This window comes from Prinia subflava, chromosome 11 (assembly GCF_021018805.1).
Source record: "Prinia subflava isolate CZ2003 ecotype Zambia chromosome 11, Cam_Psub_1.2, whole genome shotgun sequence".
In the NCBI taxonomy this organism is placed as follows: domain Eukaryota; kingdom Metazoa; phylum Chordata; class Aves; order Passeriformes; family Cisticolidae; genus Prinia; species Prinia subflava.
The window spans coordinates 10,756,587-10,777,736 of record NC_086257.1 but is presented as its reverse complement, the minus strand read 5'-3'; the positions used below and the strand labels follow the sequence as shown (position 1 = coordinate 10,777,736).

At 38.4% G+C, this 21,150-nt stretch overlaps 1 protein-coding gene across 8 annotated transcripts in view; it reads left to right on the top strand.

The window, feature by feature from the left end:
- The window catches only part of TRIP12 (thyroid hormone receptor interactor 12), a 79,837-nt gene that overhangs the window by 43,743 nt on the left and 14,944 nt on the right, over positions 1-21,150 (top strand). For 5 of the 8 annotated variants that reach the window (XM_063407883.1, XM_063407882.1, XM_063407889.1 and 2 more), the window contains 23 exons: positions 2,726-2,831; positions 4,078-4,214; positions 5,129-5,212; positions 6,571-6,666; positions 7,624-7,772; positions 8,086-8,121; positions 8,206-8,301; positions 8,728-8,820; positions 8,960-9,121; positions 10,666-10,734; positions 10,847-11,012; positions 11,718-11,835; positions 11,976-12,132; positions 12,439-12,592; positions 13,127-13,355; positions 14,068-14,186; positions 14,789-14,996; positions 15,974-16,074; positions 16,192-16,366; positions 16,740-16,881; positions 17,717-17,908; positions 18,588-18,739; positions 20,582-20,754. In XM_063407883.1, the coding sequence (XP_063263953.1) occupies positions 2,726-2,831; positions 4,078-4,214; positions 5,129-5,212; positions 6,571-6,666; positions 7,624-7,772; positions 8,086-8,121; positions 8,206-8,301; positions 8,728-8,820; positions 8,960-9,121; positions 10,666-10,734; positions 10,847-11,012; positions 11,718-11,835; positions 11,976-12,132; positions 12,439-12,592; positions 13,127-13,355; positions 14,068-14,186; positions 14,789-14,996; positions 15,974-16,074; positions 16,192-16,366; positions 16,740-16,881; positions 17,717-17,908; positions 18,588-18,739; positions 20,582-20,754 (3,114 nt within the window). The remainder of the gene's footprint in view (positions 1-2,725; positions 2,832-4,077; positions 4,215-5,128; positions 5,213-6,570; positions 6,667-7,623; positions 7,773-8,085; positions 8,122-8,205; positions 8,302-8,727; positions 8,821-8,959; positions 9,122-10,665; positions 10,735-10,846; positions 11,013-11,717; positions 11,836-11,975; positions 12,133-12,438; positions 12,593-13,126; positions 13,356-14,067; positions 14,187-14,788; positions 14,997-15,973; positions 16,075-16,191; positions 16,367-16,739; positions 16,882-17,716; positions 17,909-18,587; positions 18,740-20,581; positions 20,755-21,150) is intronic. The other 3 variants (XM_063407886.1, XM_063407890.1, XM_063407888.1) reach the window with 2 other exon arrangements.

The following is a 21,150-nucleotide window of genomic DNA, read 5'->3' as shown; positions in this document are numbered from 1 at the left end:
TCTTCGTTTTCACTTTTAGCCTTTAAAATTAATAGAGGAAAGTGGAAGCTCAATTGTACCCTGGTAGATGCTCAGAGACAGAAAAGTAAAGACTTGAGAAAAGAAACACGTAGAAAGATCTGACAAGTGGAACATTCTTGAGCAGCAGGAGAAAATGTGCTCAGCTCTTCTGGATGCTCAGGATGTGATTGATGTATTCTGCAGCTCACCCACCAAGCAGTAGCTGGGTAACTGTACATTCTCTACGACCCTCTGAGGTAATTCAGTTTGAAGAGATGGCTCAGCTAATTTAATGCTACTTATGGAAAAGGACAACCCATTTTATTGCATCTTTGCCCTGCTGCTTGGTGTCTGTGCTCGTCTGACCCTTAAGCAAGCTCAGCTCACCAAAGTGGCAGAATACTAAAGAAAGCGTGTGTCAGATGTACTTTGTATATCTTGGGATTGATTTGGGGAAAAGAAGAGATTGATGGGCCATACTTCTGAACAACAGTAAGCTGTTAAGCTGGCTCTGCTGCTTTGTGAAACTCCTGCCCTTAGCAGAAATCCTGTTTTGATGCAAGCTAAGTCAGTTTTCACTTACAGTGGATGTGTGATGTCTCTTCAATAGCCAGTTACTAAGCTAATATGGAGTTAGCTAATTTAGGTTTGCTTGAAAATGACTACCCACAGATTTGAAGCAGTAAATGGTGTACTGACAGAAAGGATGAAAATGTGCCTTTTTTTTCCCCAGTGAACTTGACTGTATGAAGATAACGAAATTATTCTTCTAATGTAAAGCAAAAGTGCATTTCACTTAGAATTTCAGCATAGTGTTACAGGTACTGAGTAACCTAGTTTTCCATATGTGTTATACATGAGAAAGTGTATCTCTGAACTCAGTGGGGCAAACACATTCTACCTGTGGAGTAGTACAGTGCTGTACCTAGTGCCAATTGAAGAAGGCATTTTCTAGTGTAAAATACAACCAGCTCTGAGGGAAATTCTGATGTATCATTGTACTTCTGAGTACTTGAGAAGTTGTAGGTATGGCACGGGATCCTGCTGCAACCAATTCAAATGAGTTTTGTCTTGTATCTCTACCTTATGACATGTTTTCTCCTGTCACACCTGTCCCCCCTCCCCCAAGTATTATGTATACTATATGTAAGTAAGGTTTGAATCACTGTGTTATGGTAACTTCAACTTACAGGTTGGGTTTCAAAGCCTACATAGTAAAAATGCCACTACTTTCTGAATATTCAAAAATGTTATATATGTTCTGTATATGCTGATCATGTGAAAATTCAAGTGACTGGCCTGCTTGAGTTCACCAGTACTTGGTGGCTTTTAAATACAGACCACTGTTTTCTTAAGGTTGCCAAATTTCTTGAGTTGCTAAGCCAAGTGTGTGATAAATATGTGAATATCAGGTTAACATTCATCTGCATAGATCTTAACTGCACACAGTGTTGTGTTTCTGGGGCAAATATGTGTTTGAAAGGACTCGCTATTGGCCAGATCAGTGGTATTTTAAAGATCACTTTTTCTTTTCTGTTAAATATCCAGTCAGAGGCTGCATAGTTATCATTTCATCCCTCAGTACCACAATTCTCCATTCCTAGAATGTTTTAGGATTAAGGAAATAGGAGCTAGTTTGATAACTTCTGAACTCAAATGCATTGCATGTTTAAGCATGGTTTTTTTCTGCTTTGTTGCCAGAAGAGGGAGTAGTGATCTTTCTTACTTTTCAAAAATGTTTACATCTGTTCTAGAAATAACATGTCTGAATTCAATGTTATGATGTTCTCTTCTATTACATTTATTTATTGTGGAGATGTGTGGATGGGGTCACTGCAATGTCAGACTGGGCCTGATAAAAATTTTTAATTTTTACCCTAAATTGTCAGTTTTGTGCTTTGGAAGCTCACATTGGATATTTCAACCTGATAGTAAGCTTGATGCTGAGAATCATCTGAGAATGTTGTGCTGCATGGGGGTTTTGTGTGTTTAACCTGGTTCTGTGGTGGGGTGTTACTAGAACAACAACTTTGTCACTAGACCAAATTGTTATCAATTGGGTCAGTTTTCAACAGTGCAAATACTTGTGAATTAAACACTGGAACGCCTTTTCCAAAGCCATGAGGATGTGCTTGCCTATTTACATCAAGGATGGCCTTGTGTGACCGTAAGAGGGCCTGAAGGGCTGTGGTTGAAGCAGGAACACAAATAGTCCATGGGATAGATCTCAGCACTGACAGTGCTTGACTCCTGGAGGGGAGCATGGTTCTGATTGAAGACAGTTATTTTTAAGCCATATTAGTGTGAATAAAGCTGACTAAAATTTGAGATTGCAACTGCCACTTCCTTCCCTCTCAATGGAGTTTCTTTTTTTTTCTGTTTAAGGCTAAGGCATCTTCTTCTAATTGTTTGAACATGGGCATAATACAGTTGTATTCCATAATGTGATACCTGTTTAGCATGAGAAAGATGACCTATAGAAGGTGCCTACATAAAAACTTGGAGTTTAGTATTACTTAATGAGTAAAAGTAAATGTCTGAACCGTTCTTTTACTGGTATAGCAGTTCAGTGTAAGCCGACTAAAATTGATGTGGGTTTATTTTGGTCTTATGTAGAAGCTGTTCTTCTGTGTGGAAGTTTCCTGTACACAGAAGTTTAATTTCTCTGCAGAACTGCTGTGTATTTAAAGACTGATTTACTCTTAATTCTTTACATATTGCATAGGTCTAAGAAAATCTACAAAGAAGCGCAGTGAATCACCACCTGCTGAGCTCCCCAGTTTACGGCGGAGCACACGGCAAAAGACCACGGGCTCCTGTGCTAGCACCAGGTAAAACTTAGGGAAATGAAACCTGATTACTGCAGTTAGTTGGTATTCATGTCATTTTCAGGCATGAAAATTGCCCTTGTCTGTCTCTGATTTGGCTGTTGTAAAAGTAGCTGTAGCTTTTCAGACCTGCTGGATTACTCTGCACACCAGTATCAGGGATAGCACATAGAATTTGTCACCGTCACACTTCCAGTAAGTCTCTCAGCTGTGGAGGTGGAGGAAGACAAACAGCCAAAGCCAGTATCACAAACTTGAGTAATCCTGTCCTTAGAAAGGGGTTTTAGACGACAGACAGTAGTGCTGAACTTCTATCTGTTATGAGTAGTGAAATAGATAATTGTTTTGAAAAACAAGACTTTGTGGTTGGTACCACATAGGAGTCAGTTTTAATAGGGTGCACTGTTCAGCTGACTCAGCGTGTCAGCAGTTTCATCTGAACTGCATCTGAGTACTTAATGTACTTCCTGGTGCAGAGAAGTAGTCCTGAATTAGTAATTTTAAGCAGCTGGTAGATTAAAAGGGAGGGGAGAGTTAATGTATCCTGTGATGCAATAAGCTTCTGTAATTGCATATATTGTGAGACTAGACATAAGAAGCCTTACCAAACTTTATTTTTGTTCTTATGCCTAGACTGTTTAGTACTTCTAGCACATCCTCTTTTCCCTATTCCACACCATTAAAAAACCAGTTCTGAAGTCTTGATTTTGTTGTCAAGTGTGTATTTGAGTTAGACTGTTTGCTTTGAGGGCATATGTTATTGTAGTGATGAAGGCTGTAGTGTTTAAAACTGCAAATCTAAATAGGCTCATCCTCTCCAACTTGTTCTGACACTGAAAACCAAGTGAATGTCAGAGTCCTCTTCTTGCTTTCAGTAGTTCAGAAGTTCCTGTAAAGATGACTGCTCTATCATCGGGCTTCTCACATGTGTATAATTTATAACCAACAGTCACTTTAAGCTTGCTCATTTTTGCTGTTATATTGTAGTAGACTGACTGGTCTTAAAATGTATAATGTAATGACCTGTCTATGGTGCCTTAGTGTAAATAAATCACTGCCATGGTGCAGGGTGGGGAGCAACAAAAGGGTTGGATAATTTCGTGAAGATGGATTCTTCCACTTATTGCCTGTTTGTGCAATGTCGTGGCAGTGATGTACATAAACACTGTGTAGTCTTTAGTAGGCTTACCTTAATAAATCTCTTATCTTAGTTCATAAGACCTGAAACTTTGCTTTTTTGAACCTTTAGTCGGCGAGGCTCTGGCCTGGGCAAAAGAGGAGCAGCTGAAGCTCGCCGACAGGAGAAGATGGCAGATCCTGACAACAACCAGGATGGAGTTAACTCTTCAGCTGCACGGACAGATGAGCCTCCCCAGGGAGCTGCAGGTAAGAAGGGATTCCAACTGAAGAATTTCTAGCATAGTTTGCTAATACAAATTTCTTTGCATTTAAAAATAGTTAAATGAATTAAGTTCTGAAGAGAAATTATTTAAGCTGGTAAGTAATGCTGGCAGGTTTTTGAGTGAGAGGGATCCTTACATTTGATTATGATTTTTTGGCTATTTAGTACATGTTTCAGTTATGCCTTTTCTGTAGTATCCAAACTATATCCAGTTATCCAGATGCTAGTTGTTAAGCTTCTGCTACTTTTAAAAAGAGTAACTTCAACTGATCTACATAAATGCCACCAGCTGAAAAGACATCAAACTGTTCAGTACAGAGGGCATGCATTACCTGTAAAAGGTCTGTTGAAACTGCTCATAAATATTCTGCAGATTTTTCTGTTGAAATTGCAAGCATGTCTGTACTGGAGAAATTTGTGACCAGGTTGAATACTGTTACTTGCACAGTTCTATTAGATGATAATGTTATCATCTGGTCCTAATTAGTGAGTTCAAAATAGCTGTGCAGTAATTATGCTGAATAGTAGAAAATACTAAACATTCAGTGCTTAGAGCTGGCTACATCAGTACAAAAAGAAATAATGGAAACTAAGTACAGCATAATACTCAATTAAGAAAAGTATACATTTATTAAGGATACAGGTAATCTGTCTGAAACTTAATTTTGTGGACTTAGCTGTATTTTTTGTCATTTTCTTGTGTTGGTAAAGCCATTCTCTTCAGCTTTTGGAAAGTACTAGGCCTCTAGACTGTTCTGTTTTAAAATGGAAGTTCTACAGGAGTTTGCTGGTGGCAGTGCTATATGCAGAGTGCGATTTTGATGGCAGAGCCTTTTTTCATATGGGTTTTGTGGCCTTAAAGACACTAACTTTTATTGATCTCTTATTGTTTCTTTAGCTTCTAGTTCTGTTGCTGGAGCTGTAGGTATGACAACCTCTGGAGAAAGTGAGTCAGATGATTCTGAGATGGGAAGACTACAAGGTATAAAAGTTGTTACTAATTTACCTTTTTGGTTATTAGCAGCCTATAAATGACCATATCTACACAAATTTTGTAGGACATTCAAGTGGGAAGGCTGTATTTTGTTTCACTGTCTGTGACTGTGTTTTTGCTTGCAGTAATTCTGAAGCAGGGATTTACAGGCCTTAATTCACAAAACATGCAAGGATGTCTGGAGGGGGATGAGATAGTGTCTTTATTCATTTAAATGATGTGTAATAGCCTACTGCTGATGATTTTCTAGGAGAAGGTGGGGGGAGAGAACTGAGAACTCAGTCCTATTAAGTGTGTAAGCGCAAATATGAAAATATTCTTTGCAAGCATGTTTTAAGTTTAGAGGCCAGGTTAGGCCTACTATACTCTGCCTGCTTCTGGATAACATTTTTTTTTGTGCTTGTCATTGATACCCATGTTGCTGTAAGCTTTGACCAAAAAAGTCTGAATGTTCTTAAAATGCTTGCTTTTGTGCTTGGGCTAAAGGAGTCTGGTCTCTTAAAATCAGAGTGTATGACAGGTATAAACTCAGTTTGCATGTCCTGCAACTGGTCTAATGATTTTACTACTACATTGCAGGGAGTCCTGAGATCATGATCTCCCTTGCAAATGACAGGTTTTTGTTAATCTGGATATTTAATGTGGAAGTGAGTGCTGTCAGTATCAGTTCACTTGCTTATAGTTCTCAGTAAGTATAGATACGGATCAGGAATATTGGGCTAAATTGGTTTTCGCTATTAATGATTATTTTATTGATCACCAGTAGTCACAGTTGCTACAGTAAAAGTCAGAACCACCCACTTAGTTTAGCTTAAGTAATGGTACTGTAAAGTGTTGAAAGTCAATCAAAAAAGAAACCCGTTAATATGTAAGAGTTCTTCTGTCTCCTGCTCATCAGCAAATAAAGCTGTTGAACCTGTTTTGCAGTGTCATTTTTTTCAGAGTAGTAGTGCCTGCAGGTCCTGAAAACATGAAGATAATCTTAACCTATCTTGTGTAGTTTGAGTTCAGATTTTAAATTACAGCCTGTTGTATCTGCTGTTCTGGCTCTAGGCTTATAGGAGTTAAATAGGTGAGATTACTTTTGTGAAATACACAGCTGTGGAAACTCAGTGGGTGACTTTGTAAAGGACCTTAATGCTCTGATGCAAGCAAAAATTAGTTACTTGTTCCTTTGAGGTCATCTTTTTGGTGTTTTTTCAAAATCGAGGTAGCTGCAATCATCTAATCCTAACTCTTAAAGTATCAAATTCTATTAGTCTTAAATGATAACATCACGGAATTTAAGCTTTTAAAAGTATACCTAGAAGCTTTGACAATGGCTGTTATCCTCTGTTTGCTTTTAGCTCTATTAGAGGCTAGGGGTCTTCCTCCTCACCTGTTTGGCCCTCTTGGTCCTCGGATGTCGCAGCTCTTCCACAGGACAATTGGAAGTGGAGCTAGTAAGCAAAGTTTGTCTAATTTGACTTAATTCTTTCCACTTCCACTAGTAGAATTCAGCCAATAGTAAATCTAATATTTGTATTAGCTTCATTAGTTTAATTTAGTATTTTACGTGTTGGAGACTTGTATGTCATGATAGTGCTAGACCACTTGTCAACAATTTTAATTTGCTTGTCTTCCTTTAAGGAAGAAAAATTTGCATTAGCTGTATTTCTTTGCTTTTCTTTTTTGGGGCATCTTAATGTTCCCTTCTAGGTGGGGAAGGGAGGGTTCTTGCCTTTTCACCCCTTCCTTATCTTTTTCTTTTGCATGATGGGCTGCTTAACAAAAGACCTCTCCAACCCCCTTGGGTTTTTTGCTAGCTTTAAACAAATGCTTAAGCTAGCTTTAAAACAATTAGTAGATGTCAGTTCGAAGTTATGTTGGTTTTAGTTTCAAGTGTGTCATAGGTTTCAGACAGAATGAATTTCCTTCAGACATTGTCAGTGAGAGCGTGGGTCCTTAGACTTGTTGCACCAGGCCTGCACTATGCAGCTGGATGAGATGTGCACCTTCCAGTCCAGGTCTGGCTTCCCAGGAGAGGCAGAGGCAGCCTGTTCCACTGCATGCCAAGAAGAGGATGGGGTCTGTGTTATGTGGGGCGTTGGAAGGTCCTTGGCTGCACACAGCCAGGATGGTTTGGGTTCTGGCACCCGCTGTAGGTTGGCGAGATGGCTGTGCTGAGCAGTGTGGCGGACTCCCTGTGCTGACCAGTCTGCACTGGAAAGGCAGCCAAGAGTGAGATTCTGTCTCCCTTCCCTATTCCCCCTTTTTATGACAGGGAAAGGAAATGACACTACAAATACAGAGGAAAACAAACTATCTCTGGTCTTCCACTCTGGCAGAAGTATAGCATAACAGTTCCCTGGAACACTTTCTAATACCTTTTTTCCTAAACTTTTTTTCTGGATATCTAGGTTCTAAAGCTCAACAGCTTTTACAAGGTCTCCAAGCCACTGATGAAAGTCAGCAACTGCAGGCAGTAATTGAGATGTGCCAGCTGTTGGTTATGGGAAATGAAGAAACATTAGGAGGATTTCCAGTCAAGAGTGTTGTACCAGCTTTGGTAAAGATTTAATCTCAGATTTCTATTGGAGGATATAATATTTCACTCAATGTCATGCTTAAATTAAATCATCATTATTTATATTGTCTTACTTCGAAGTGTGTGTATGTGTATCTATATTACTTGGTTTTGAGAAGTTTTGCTAAATTTTGGTAGTGCTGTTAATTTTAATAGCTCAAGAATGGGCAATGGTTCTTTTGGAATTCTTGCTAATGTTCAAAATCCTGAGTCAAAAGCTACAGTAGTGATTTTTACCCTTTAAATGATATCTAGATACATTTTTCTAAACAATTGATACTTTTTTTTTAAACAGATAACACTGCTGCAGATGGAGCACAACTTTGACATTGTAAGTAGTTTGTCATATTTAAGAAGCTTTTGAAATATAAAAATGTAAACTGACCTTATAATCAAATATCTGTTTATTTAATAGATGAATCATGCGTGTCGGGCCTTAACGTACATGATGGAAGCACTTCCCAGATCATCTGCTGTAGTGGTAGATGCAATTCCTGTCTTCTTGGAAAAGGTAAAATGAAATGAAAACAATGATAAACCAGCATGAGGGGATTTTGTCTTTTGTTTTAACTTCAGGAAATGCCATTAAGATGGTGGCTCCTTTTCATGGCTTACAAGATAACATAAAATGCGTGAGAAGCTTCTAAAGCCAGGCTTAATATTTGCTCCCACCCTTACTGGAAAGTGCTCTCTCCTTCACTATTTGTAGAACTTTTTGTCAGATTGGTGTTGCAAACATACAAAATGTGTGATTATATGAGCTGTTGCCTCTTGGAGTAGCTCCATGGCTGAGGTAGCCTTAAACCAGCAGGCTTGTTCAGAGCTGGCTTCATTAGCATATGTGTGTTTGTAGAGGCTGGATGTCCGAGTGTTAATCAAGATGACTATTTTTGCAAATCAGTTTAGAAATTGTACAAGCCTTTTTGTTTTCTTGTAGCTGCAAGTGATCCAGTGCATTGATGTGGCAGAGCAGGCACTCACAGCCCTGGAGATGTTGTCACGCAGGCACAGTAAAGCCATTCTGCAGGCAGTAAGTAAAACAAACAAAAAACCCAGTTTGCCTCTGCTAGCTCTGCATCTTAGTGATCTTCTGTGAAGATGAAATAAGAAAACAACTTTCTGTGACTTCAGCAGTACTGGGAGTGAAAATGTTTGTTTGTTTGTTCTAGGGTGGGTTGGCAGACTGCTTGCTGTATCTGGAGTTCTTCAGTATAAATGCACAAAGGAATGCACTAGCTATCGCTGCCAACTGCTGCCAGAGTATAACACCTGATGAGTTTCACTTTGTGGCAGACTCTTTGCCACTGCTAACACAAAGGTTAACCCATCAGGTAAGAAGTTGTTAAAAAATGGAACGTTTTGATCTGAAAGCAGTTTAAAGGTGTTTCCAGATACCTGGTTCTTTGCTGTGTATTATTTGCCTTTGCAAGGTGATAATTGACTTTAAGTTTCTGTACTGTCAAGTTGTGATATACCAGTGTGCATATGGACCTCTTGTGGTTCTGTAAACGTGACATTTTATAAAACAAGACTAATAAGGTACTTTAACTCAAAGCATGAGTAATGGCTTTGTAGTCCTTGTAAGAACAAGGACATCAGTAAGGGGAAGTCCAGTAGCATTACTGGTTTTATTTTTTCTTAACAGATGGATTGCAAGGTTCTTTCCCACTTTAAATTCAGAACACTATCAGTTTCAATTTTTGTGGGGTTTTTGTCCTTTAACTTTTTTGGGGGGGTTATGGCATTTTTAAAAAGCTCCTGCTTTTGTGCAATAGTTTGAAGTGATGACTCTGAAATCAAGGGGCTCCTAAAGGTGAGCTCTTTGGTGAGCTGCTTGGTTGGCAGATCCCTGTTGAAAAGATGAAAAAGGAGAAGTATTTTTTTTGTTAACAAATGCAATTAATTAGAAGCTTCCAGGTAATGGTTTTGTGTAGTCTTGTGCTATTCTTAATTTTGCCTACATCATCTTGCTGAAAGACTACTTGCATCTTTGAGGCAGCTTCTAAGAAGCCAAATGCCAGCTTTAGATTGTACTCTAGAAACAGGAAGCACCTTTCTCACCAGTAGTAGGGACAAATACTGATCCTGATCTCTGAAGAGAAGCTACAACCCACCAAAGTAAGATTTCAAGAAATTTTGAAGTGGAGATTTTCTGAAAAAGACTCTTGAGTTAGTTCTTAACAGAATAGTTGAGGTTGGAAGAGAGCTCTGTTACCTGGTCCTAGCTCCCCTGCAAGGTGAGCTAGGGCAGATTGCCCAGGAGCACGTCCAGATGGTTTTTTTCTGTTTTTAAGTATCTCCAAGGATGGAGACTTAATCTCTCAGGCTAACCTCTTCCAGTGCTCAGCTACCCTTGCAGTTAGTGTTTTATTATGTTCAGGTGAACTTTTTGAGCATTTCATTGAACTTTTAACTAGAGCTATTTTTAGGACAATCTTTACTTATGTCTTTAGATTTGCTGTATTGTCTGTGGTGCATAATATCAAAATCAGGCTTCTTGTAGTCTGTAGAACAGTAGCCTTCACTCCTTATTATCCATAACTGATGTTTCTTTGGCTTTGTAGCGCTTTTTTTTCCCTATTTTTTCCTCCTTGCAGAATCCAAAAAGAATATTAGAGATCAGTTTATTCATCTCTAAAGGTCCCTAAAAGCATTTGTGTTGCAATGGGGGTGTTTCCCAGGAAATGTGTAGGAAGCACAGCTGTATCAGGAGGTCAGTTTAGACTCTCAGTGAATTTAAAAGTCAGAGCTGTAATGTTCTGTACAGTATGATTAGACTGGCCCTTTTGGAGAAATTTTATGAGTGCCTCAAAATCACAGGATGTTCTAATGCACATTAAAATACTTCAATTAAAACAAAACTTTTTTATAACAGGACAAAAAGTCTGTTGAAAGCACCTGTCTGTGTTTTGCACGGCTGGTGGACAACTTCCAGCATGAAGAGGTAAGACTGTGGATGGGGGTGCATTTCTGCTTTCTTCTCCACCCACCTTGTTTCTCTTGAGCTCTCACCTTTCAAGGACTAATGTTTCCCATTTTGTTGTTCCCTCCTGAAGAACTTGCTGCAGCAGGTTGCTTCCAAGGACTTGTTAACAAATATCCAGCAGCTCTTGGTGGTGACACCTCCTATCCTGAGCTCAGGAATGTTCATCATGGTGGTGCGCATGTTCTCCCTGATGTGCTCCAACTGCCCCACACTTGCAGTCCAGCTTATGAAGCAAAGTGAGTTCTTACTTTTCCATGTGTGAGGGAGCCTGTTCACATTAATGCCTGCAATTAGTGTGGACCTCTTGTGCACTTGTTTATATCAATATTCTGTTCTTTTAATTTTTCTCTCTTACTATGTTTCTCCTGGGATAAAAAGTTTAGTTAAACTTGTTGAAAGCTTTATCCAGAGGGGTTTTTATCCTTTTTTCTAGTTGTAGCTGTTGTCACTTCAGTGCATACTTACTTTTGAGTCTCTATTGGCTGCATAAACTATTTCCATTCCAACACAAGCTGAATAATTATTTTCTTAGTTTTTACCATATGAGGGAACCATGTGCTTTTAAGTACTTCTACTAGGGAAAACATTAACAAAAGTAACTGTTGTAGAGCTGTCTTAATTACCACTTGTTTTCTTTGTTCCATCTCACAAATTTTGACTGACAACTTCAACTGCCCTTTAACTTTCCCTATTTTTTTCCATGTCTTGTGTATTGAGTAGTATTTCCCCCTAGTTGTCCCTTAAAGGAAGAAAACAGAAACCCAAAGAGCCACAAGCCCCAGACTTGAGAACAAACACTTTTCTTAGTGTTCAGAGAAGCACTTTGGTGCTATAGTCCTCTCTGTTTGCATTGGGCAGTAACTATCTCTTCTGTGCAATGTCTGTCAGAAAATGGAATCCATATCTGATCCAGGCAGTCTCATGAATAATAATTTTTATAGATATTGCAGAAACGCTTCACTTCCTCCTTTGTGGAGCCTCAAATGGGAGTTGTCAAGAGCAAATTGACCTTGTTCCACGAAGTCCTCAAGAACTTTATGAACTTACTTCTCTTATCTGGTAAGTCTTGCAGTCTTAGGTTTTGGGCGTGGTTGGTATTTTAAAATCCTTAACTTGACTAAAATAAGGCAAACAGTTTTCAGTTTAGACGGGCTTGATTGTATACTTGTAGTAAAATACTGTTTTAATGTTCTTTACAGTGAACTGATGCCTTGCCTGCCAAAAGAGGGAATCTTTGCTGTTGATACTATGCTAAAGAAAGGAAATGCACAAAATACAGATGGTGCAATATGGCAATGGCGAGATGACAGGGGTCTCTGGCATCCCTATAACAGGATTGATAGTCGAATAATAGAGGTAGTAACTCCACACATTTGTGTGGTGATGTTTTTCAAATCTGCGTGCGGTTGTGTAGGGAATTAAGTGCTTTCTCTGTCTTTAAGATATCACTCTTGATCTTTCTAACAAACACAAGTTTCCTCAAACATCCTGCTGTAATTCTGCACTATTTTGGTGTTCAGCCATACCAAATCACTTAATTGCTGTTCTTATTATATTTCTGTCACTGTTTTTCCCACTCTGTCTGTTACTCCTCTCTTCACCTTTCATACAGTTTTTGGTTTGCTAGGGATTTCTTAACTTGAAACTCTTCCTTGATTTTAGGCAGCTCATCAGGTTGGTGAGGATGAGATAAGCCTGTCTACGCTTGGCCGTGTCTATACTATTGATTTTAACTCTATGCAGCAAATAAATGAGGATACTGGAACAGCTCGTGCCATTCAGCGAAAACCAAACCCTTTAGCCAATACAAACACCAGTAAGTACAGCTCAGGAAGCACCTGGGCTCTCTAGCTGTGCCTAATTTATGCTGGGCGGTGCAGCAGTTCACTGCTTCACTTTCAAATTTCTTATGGCCTCTGTGGAACATCAGACTATTCTGATTTACATGAATGAAGAAAGCTTCACAACAAAACTTGTACTGTTGACGTGTGCTTTTTAACATGTAAACTCCTCCTGGGACCTGAAAATGTATTGAAATGGGAGGGAGCTGGGGGTGTTCCTGGCTTGGGATTTCTGAAGCAATTCTATTCATAGAGCTCTTTTACTTAATGAAGACTCTGTGAGGGTTTCTTACTATTACACAGAAACTTGTAAGAAAACTGAAGAAAAAAAATGATTGAACTCCTTGAAAGAGGAGGCTTTGTATGTACTTAATGACTTTGACTTCTGGCTCTTGAGTTTTATCTTTTCAATTTGAGAGTTGAATTAAATCAGTTTTAACAAAAGAAAGCAATCATCAGAAGAGAAGTGCAAAGGTCTGTCCAGTGATTTGTTGCGTGCTTGCTTGCAGGTGGACATTCAGAGTTGAAGAAGGATGATGCTCGAGCACAATTAATGAAAGAGGACCCAGAACTGGCAAAATCCTTTATCAAAACACTGTTTGGTGTTCTTTATGAAGTATATAGTTCTTCAGCTGGACCTGCTGTTAGACACAAGTGCCTTAGAGCAATTCTTAGGATAATTTATTTTGCTGATGCTGAACTTCTGAAGGATGTGCTGAAAAACCATGCTGTTTCAAGGTGGGTTCATTAACTGCTGCAAATGAAACTAATTTTGAATTTACACCTCAAACTTGTGATTCCTTTTTTTTTATCAGCTTTTTCAGGGGAAAATAGTACTTTTAAAGTCTTACTTATTTTCCAAAAGCTGAGACTGCCAGCTCTGTGGGAATTTTTTTGCATCACAGAGTTTGCAGTACTTGCCAGTGCTAGACATTCTTACTAGAAACTTAGATGGCCTCTGGCTGTGTGTACTAGAAGTGTCTAATATTACCCTTTATTGATTTTTTGATTTCTAAAACTTCCCTATGAAAATCTCTGAGGGCAAGATAACTTGTGAGGTACTACAGTGTGAACAATAACAGACATTAATAGCATTCAACTGGTAAGTTTTATTCATGAAACCTCTCTTACGTGTTACACATAAAGTTGGGGATCTGAGGGTGCAACTGGAAAATAAATCAAATAGTTTTTCAAAGACAGGACCGAGTTCCAGAATACTCTATTTATAAAGGTCTTTCTCCTTTATGCCATAATAAAACTTGATGAAAGTGATATAGGTAGGAAGAGAATTGTTCCAGTGCTTTTATTGATAGTTTTTATAAAAACACTATGAAATTTGTTTGCTTTCAGTCTCCAGTGCTGTGTATGCAAGATAAACTGACTTGATTTAAAAAGAAAAAAACAGCCAAAAAACCCCACAAAGCTAATTCTAATAAATTATCTGTTTTAGTCATATTGCCTCCATGCTGTCGAGTCAAGACCTTAAGATAGTAGTTGGAGCCCTGCAGATGGCAGAGATTTTAATGCAAAAGTTACCTGACATTTTTAGTGTTTACTTCAGGAGAGAAGGTAAATCATGGTTTCTTTTTTTTTCCTCTTCACCCCTTATGTAGTATTTTAAAAATGTGTGTCTACTCTCCCCAAACTGTAAAAAGTGAGTATTGTTCTTGAATAATAAAGGCCAATCTGTGCAGGCTGTCCTCGTATTACTAGGGAGGAGCTGACCCAGACTCTGGAGGAGATGAGCTTATGTTTTCAGAATCTGAAGCAAGTTTGTACAGGCTTACTAGATACTAGTGAACTCACTTAGGCTGAAGATGGCTCACTGAAATTGCATGGGAAGTCTTAGTGGAGAAAATTGATGAGTCTTTGGCAGGAAGTCTTTGTACTAGTCTTTGTGCTTGGGGTTTCTTTAGCTACTGTTCATACTGCTCTAATTTTTTATTTTTAAACTAGGTAGGTTAACTTCTTGAAGAAAAGATTGAACTGCTTTTAAAGCTTAATATTGATGGGTGGGGTGAGCAAGTACTGCCCTAGTCAAAGCAGAGGTTCAGATAACATTCAGTTCTGTATTTTCAAACACCCTTGTTTCTGCCACCACATCTCTGCCACCCCCTCCTCTCCCCCACCCCAGACCAACCCACCAAACAAAGATCTCTTCTGTCTCCAAGGGGTGATGCACCAAGTAAAAAACCTGGCAGAGTCTGAGGCTTTGCTAACAAGCCCCCCCAAAGTGTGCACGAATGGATCAGGAACGCTGGGAACCACTACCACCATCAGTACTGGCACAGCCACTGTTGCCAGCAACGCAGCTGCAGATCTGGGCTCTCCCAGCCTACAGCACAGCCGGGAGGATTCCCTGGATCTGAGCCCACAGGGGTAAGGGCACTTCCTGGAAAGTCATCTGCTCGTTCTGGCTTTGGTGCTTTCTTGTGGGATTTGGGGGGTTTTTTATCTTACTTTTTCAAAAAAGATTGGAGTGACATGGGCTGCCCACGTTATCAGCTGAATTGTGCTCTGGTATTTTCCTCTAAAGAACTAAATTGGATTGGTGTTGAATTTTTCAATGGGTATTCATTTTATATTAAATCTTTAAAACAGGAAAAAGAGCAGTGACCTGATAGTTAGGTCATAATTATATTAAATAATCTTCTGTTATGGGAGAAAGTCAAGAGCAACAGTTTGCAGTCTCATCTAACTGTTGAGGACAGTGATTCTTTCAGAGCTGTGGGGCATGGTTCCTTTCTGCTGGAGACTAGACAAAAAAAAATTATCCTTAAGATTTGTTGGAAGGCAATAATTTTGAGCACTTCTAGAATTGAAATACAGTGTAGGAATAAATTACTAGTTTGCTCTTATTTTAAAGGTCAAATATTTGTCACTTTAAACAAGAATTGAAATATGTGAACTTGTGAAGTACAGTGATTGATGAGTAGAAATGTCACAAATTACTGAAGTGTTTTCTGGGCTTTTGTAGGGGAGGCATGTCAAATATCCACAGTTGGTTGGTGTTTATTCAGTAGAGATTTGTGGAGTTTTGTTTTCAGTTTAAACGTATTCAAACAAGTGGACAAACAAATGCTTACACAATTAAAGCATGAAAACCATGAGAAACCTCTGTTTGGTGTCATTTCTGGCTGTATTTGGGTGCTCATTATAGGAAGATGACAGCCAGCAAAACCTTTTCTGTTTATCCTCTCAATTATAGAGTTGGGGCCCCTGTTGTTATGGGATGGAACCTGTCCTTTAATTCTCAAGGAAGCAGTTGACAGATCATCTTAAATTGAGGGAGAGGTGTGTGCATGAGTATATATTCATGGGTGGAAATAAGTAACTTTATTTTTAAATTTGGACAGACGACTGAGTGACGTTCTAAAGAGAAAAAGACTGCCAAAACGGGGGCCAAGGAGACCAAAATACTCCCCTCCAAGAGATGATGACAAAGTAGACAATCAAGGTAAATAATTCAAGTGTGATACTTCTATCTCCTTTTGAAGTAAGCTTATAAACTGCAGAAAGAGCTAGCTGTAATAAACATGTTGATTCACTTAAATTTCATCTTTATTTCCTCCAGCTAAAAGCCCTACAACTACTCAGTCTCCTAAATCTTCTTTCTTGGCAAGTTTGAATCCTAAAACATGGGGAAGATTAAGCACACAGTCCAACAGTAACAATATTGAACCAGCACGAACAGCAGGAGTAAGTGGTCTTGCAAGGGCTGCTTCCAAGGATACCATTTCCAATAACAGGTACACACACAAAAAATCTCAGTACTTGTAACACGATGTGTGCTATGATCAGGGATTAAACAGCAGCTACAAAGAAGTTGGAGCTTAACCACAGTTTAAAAAATCAGGAAAAAGAATCAAGAAATTAAGGTAGAGAAAATAACATCGGCATGGTTTAAAGTTGTATGGTGGGGAAAATTGGAGAACTGAGAAAAACAATGCAAGAAGTGATCTGTAGAGAAAAGTATTTGACTGTGTTGGGAGTAAAAGCAAAGGGGTTTCTGTGACTGCTGTTTAACATGGAGAGAATTATACTCAGGCTGTATTTACTTTGTAATATTGATGTAATCAAATGCTAAGTGTGGCTAAATGCCTTTTGTGTGCTTCTTTACAGAGAAAAAATTAAGGGCTGGATAAAGGAGCAAGCCCATAAATTTGTAGAACATTACTTTAGTTCTGAAAACATGGATGGAAGCAATCCTGCACTAAATGTATTACAGAGACTTTGCACTGCAACTGAACAACTCAACCTCCAGGTTAGAAGTGGCAAACTTACTTAGAATGATGGGGGGACTCATTTCTTGCTTATGAGTCATTCTGACTTGGAGTAATTTTTTAGAATGACTGTGTAAGCTCTGACAAACACCACTTAGGATAAAAGACAAGTTCTAGCAGTGTTTTGCGTAGCATTTTATTTCAGATTCAAAAGTTCTACAGGTAAGTGTCAGGGATCAACTTCATTCTTAAAGAATACTATTTGTAGTAAGAACTTTGAGACTGGGGGGGGAGTTGGAGAGGGAAGCAGCATTTTGTTAAAATGGTAGAGGAACTACAGATAGGGGAAAATGCAGTAGCATGTCAAGAGCTTCAGCCTTGCTTTTCAGACAGTTGTGGTCCTCGATAGGTGGTCCAAACAAGTAACTTGTAAACAGCACAAGAGCTGAGCTGTGTTCTGTGCTTTGATCTGAGTAATTGTTAAAATATGAAACTTTCCCTCCTCCTCTTTCCCACGCAGATGTCATGTAAAACATATACTGATCTGAGTTGCTGGGGTTTTGTTTGGTGGGGTTTTTTTAAAACAGAAAGCACCCCTGCTTTGAGCTTATCTTTACCTTGCATAAGACAGAAATGGGACCTTGTGTGTCTCTTGAAGTAGAGAAAATGTAGATGTTGACTGATGTTTCCCCTTGAACAGAGAAATACTTACCAGATTATTTGCTCTGCCTTTCTTCTTGTATTGAGTTACTATACTTTCCAGACTTTCCTTTTTATCCTCTTCCTCTAGAGCTGTTCCATCCAGTAGAAGGAAAACCAGCATTTCTTAAGCCCATAATACCTGGGTAGTAAGAACAGTGTCTTCTCATTTTTCAGGTGGATGGTGGAACAGAGTGCCTTGTAGAAATCCGTAGCATTGTCTCGGAATCTGACGTCTCCTCATTTGAAATCCAGCATAGTGGATTTGTTAAACAACTGCTGCTCTATTTGACATCTAAAAGTGAAAAAGATGCTGTTAGCAGGGATATCAGATTGAAAAGATTCCTTCATGTATTTTTTTCTTCTCCAGTAAGTTTTCTTGTTTATTTTTTTGTCATTCTTACTTGTCTTTCTCTTAAATTTTCTTTCTCCCAAAACCATTTGGGAGGTTCTGTGTTCACCTTATTGTAAAGGTGGAATACACAAAAAATGTTAAAAGAATGCTATGCTTATGTCTAAGTTGTATAAGACTGCAACTTTCATATTGTTCAATGTCTTTATGGGTCGTGAACTTTTTTGAATGCCCTGAAATTACAGAAAATTCCACACAGCAGTGGAAAAAATGCCAAAATGGCCAATTGTCTGAGTCTTGAGCAACTGAAAAGTTGTTTCTGTCTTTTAAGAAGTTAATATGGAAAGAGTTTGGTTAGTGATGTTATCACTTAAGACTAAATACTGCAATAAACTAGTGTTCTATTTTTAAAAGAAGAAATTTAAAGTGGAAGAGAGGAAAGCAGATAACTGAAACTTCCAAAAACCTTGTTGCTTGCTCATGGTTAAGGGTGAATGCTTAAAATCTGTTGGGCTATTCAGATGAAGCCAGGAGAGAAAAGTACATTCTTTGAAACAGGTCTTTCCTAAACTGGTGTCATTTACTCATCCTGATACTGCTGCTACTTTCAGTGATAGCAGGGATTCTTAATTTATGGTATTAATTGTTTAGGATGGTTAATTCAAGCAGCTGATTAAAGGCTGGCTTATATTTCAGCTTCCTGGAGAAGAGCCCCTTGGAAGATTAGAGCCATTAGAAAATGCACCTTTGTTGGCATTAGTCCATAAAATGAACAACTGCCTCAGTCAGATGGAACAGTTTCCTGTTAAAGTGCATGACTTCCCTAGTGGAAATGGCACAGGGAGCAGGTAAGGATTAATGCTCAGGTAACAGTTCTGTGCAAAGCTTGTGTCTTCTAAAACTTGTTTCAAGCAACACTGAAAGGACAAGGACTGAAAGGACAAGGACAAGTAAAAGTACAATTACAAGAGGAGGTAATGGAAACTTCTGACCCTGTTAAAGACAAAATCAATGACACAGTTGGGTTTTATTTAGTCAGTGGAAGATGGAATATTTTACTAAATATTTGCTTATCATCTTGAAACTTGCCTCACTTAAACTGGGGATGATAAATTTTAAATGCAATCTCTAAATTTACCCTTTAAAAATCCAAATGTCTTCCTTATCCCCATGTAACAAACACTGGAAAGAAACAATCTATTTATTGCTTGGACACTGATGTTTTTTAGCAGAGTAATTAAATCACAGAGTGTGTATTACAGTGCCCAACTTCGTTATTCATATTTTTTCTAGGATGATGATGGATTAAGTGCTAAGTCTTGGCTGTCAGTAGAGTTTAAAAAAGCTGTAGACCTGCCCTGAGTCTTAAGATACAGAACAAATTCGGAGTCCCACTTGGTAGTTGTGTTTTAAATAACAAATCTGAGTGACTAAAGACCTGTTTCTACTATTTCTTTTCTATATTTCAGTAAATCAGCACTAGTTTTTATTAATTATATAACAGTGAATCTGTTTCAGTACAGCTGTGTATAAGTTTTGAAAGTATTTTTTGGTGCTGGCTATAAGCTCAGCATGAGAGGAGGAGCACTGAAAATGAATTTTTGAAAACTCTTCTTTAAAAGTTAGAAATGCCAAAGGCCTTCTATGTCTCAGGTAGTAAGGTAGTGTGGAGAGAGTTTTTTTCATTAATGGTGACACAACATCCATTTAACTTGATGTATTGGAGCCTCACACTATAGCATTAATCTAACTAACATTAAAATTCAGTACTTGTTTTTTGTGAAACTTAAAATCAGTTGGAATTAATGCAGTACACAGAATTCTTATTAGATGAACTCAGTGTCTCTATACTGGCTTTTGCAAATAGTATGTGCTCTGTAATCTCAGATTGCTTCCTTACATATATTATTTTTGTAAAAAGTGGGATAACTACCAAAATTAAAAAGCTGTTAATCATAGAAGCAAAATCCTGCTGTTGTTTTCGATAGAAAATGAAACATGGAAAGGCAGAGTGCTGTCGCATTGTTTGGCTACAAGTTTTACAGTGGCTTATGTCAATGAGGATTTTGAGGCATTAAGTTTTGGTAGTCTTTTCCTAGCACCTGGAAATAGAAGCAGCCCAAGATAAGAGGCTTGTTGTGTAAAACCAGCTAGCTTGAGTATTGGTAGTTTGGTGAGGTGGAATGTATATATAAACTGTTCTTGGCAAGAAAAAAAACAGAGGAGCTTTCAGGTTTTCTCTTTAGGTCTTTATTGAAAAAGGTCTGAAATGAATACTTGCATTTTCCTTGTCCCTTTCTGATCCCTGTTGCACTGCACGTAAACACAACTCTGAATCTCCTGTGCCATCAGCTGACCCCTGAACTGCTTCAGGTTTCAAAGGTGGTCAGTATGGGCCAATATGCTGTATACAATATAGGATATTGTAATCAGACCTCAGGCTGGGCCTTCTCTCAATTCATGCAGCTTCCAGATTTTATTCAACTTGGGTTCTGATGTTCTCATAGAAGAAACTTTTAATCTATTTATCCAAACCCCATAGTAGCTTGTTTTTAGAGAAATAGTCTGACAAGTAATACTCTGAACAAGTAAAATTATAAATGCATGTATAAACCTATTTTACTACATTTTGATGTAATTAGAGTTACTAGATTCTTTGTGTAGCAACTTTTTTCACAAATTATTTTGAGTTTTTCTCTTAACAGAGGATCCCAAGCTTTAAAATTCTTCAATACACATCAGTTAAAATGCCAACTGCAAAGACATCCAGACTGTGCTAATGTGAAACAGTGGAAAGGTGGACCTGTGAAGATTGATCCTCTGGCTTTGGTACAAGCCATTGAAAGATACCTTGTAGTTAGAGGTATTTATATATTGTACAGTCACTTGTGTTTTCCTTTTTGGAATAGATCCTGCTGTCAGTGTAGAGTCTGTAAAAGCCTGTGAGGATTATGCTGAAGACAAACAGAAGGTACCTGTGAAGATACCTTGCTCACAAGGGAGGAGATTAAAGCTGTAGAGAATATTCTTTTTCTGGGACAAACTGTTTCCTGTGGTAAACAGTTCAGTCAAAATACTAACAGAAATATTACTGCTTTACTGGCACACTGGCTGTAGCTTGGCAGTTTTGATGCCAGGTGTTGATACTGAAATTAGTTCTAGCAGTCCTGAATCTTACTGGTTTTAACTGATACGTTTTGGAACTGTTTTAAAGTTTTAGAAGTTGTAACAGTCAAAGTACCAAAGCATTGTTACCTTT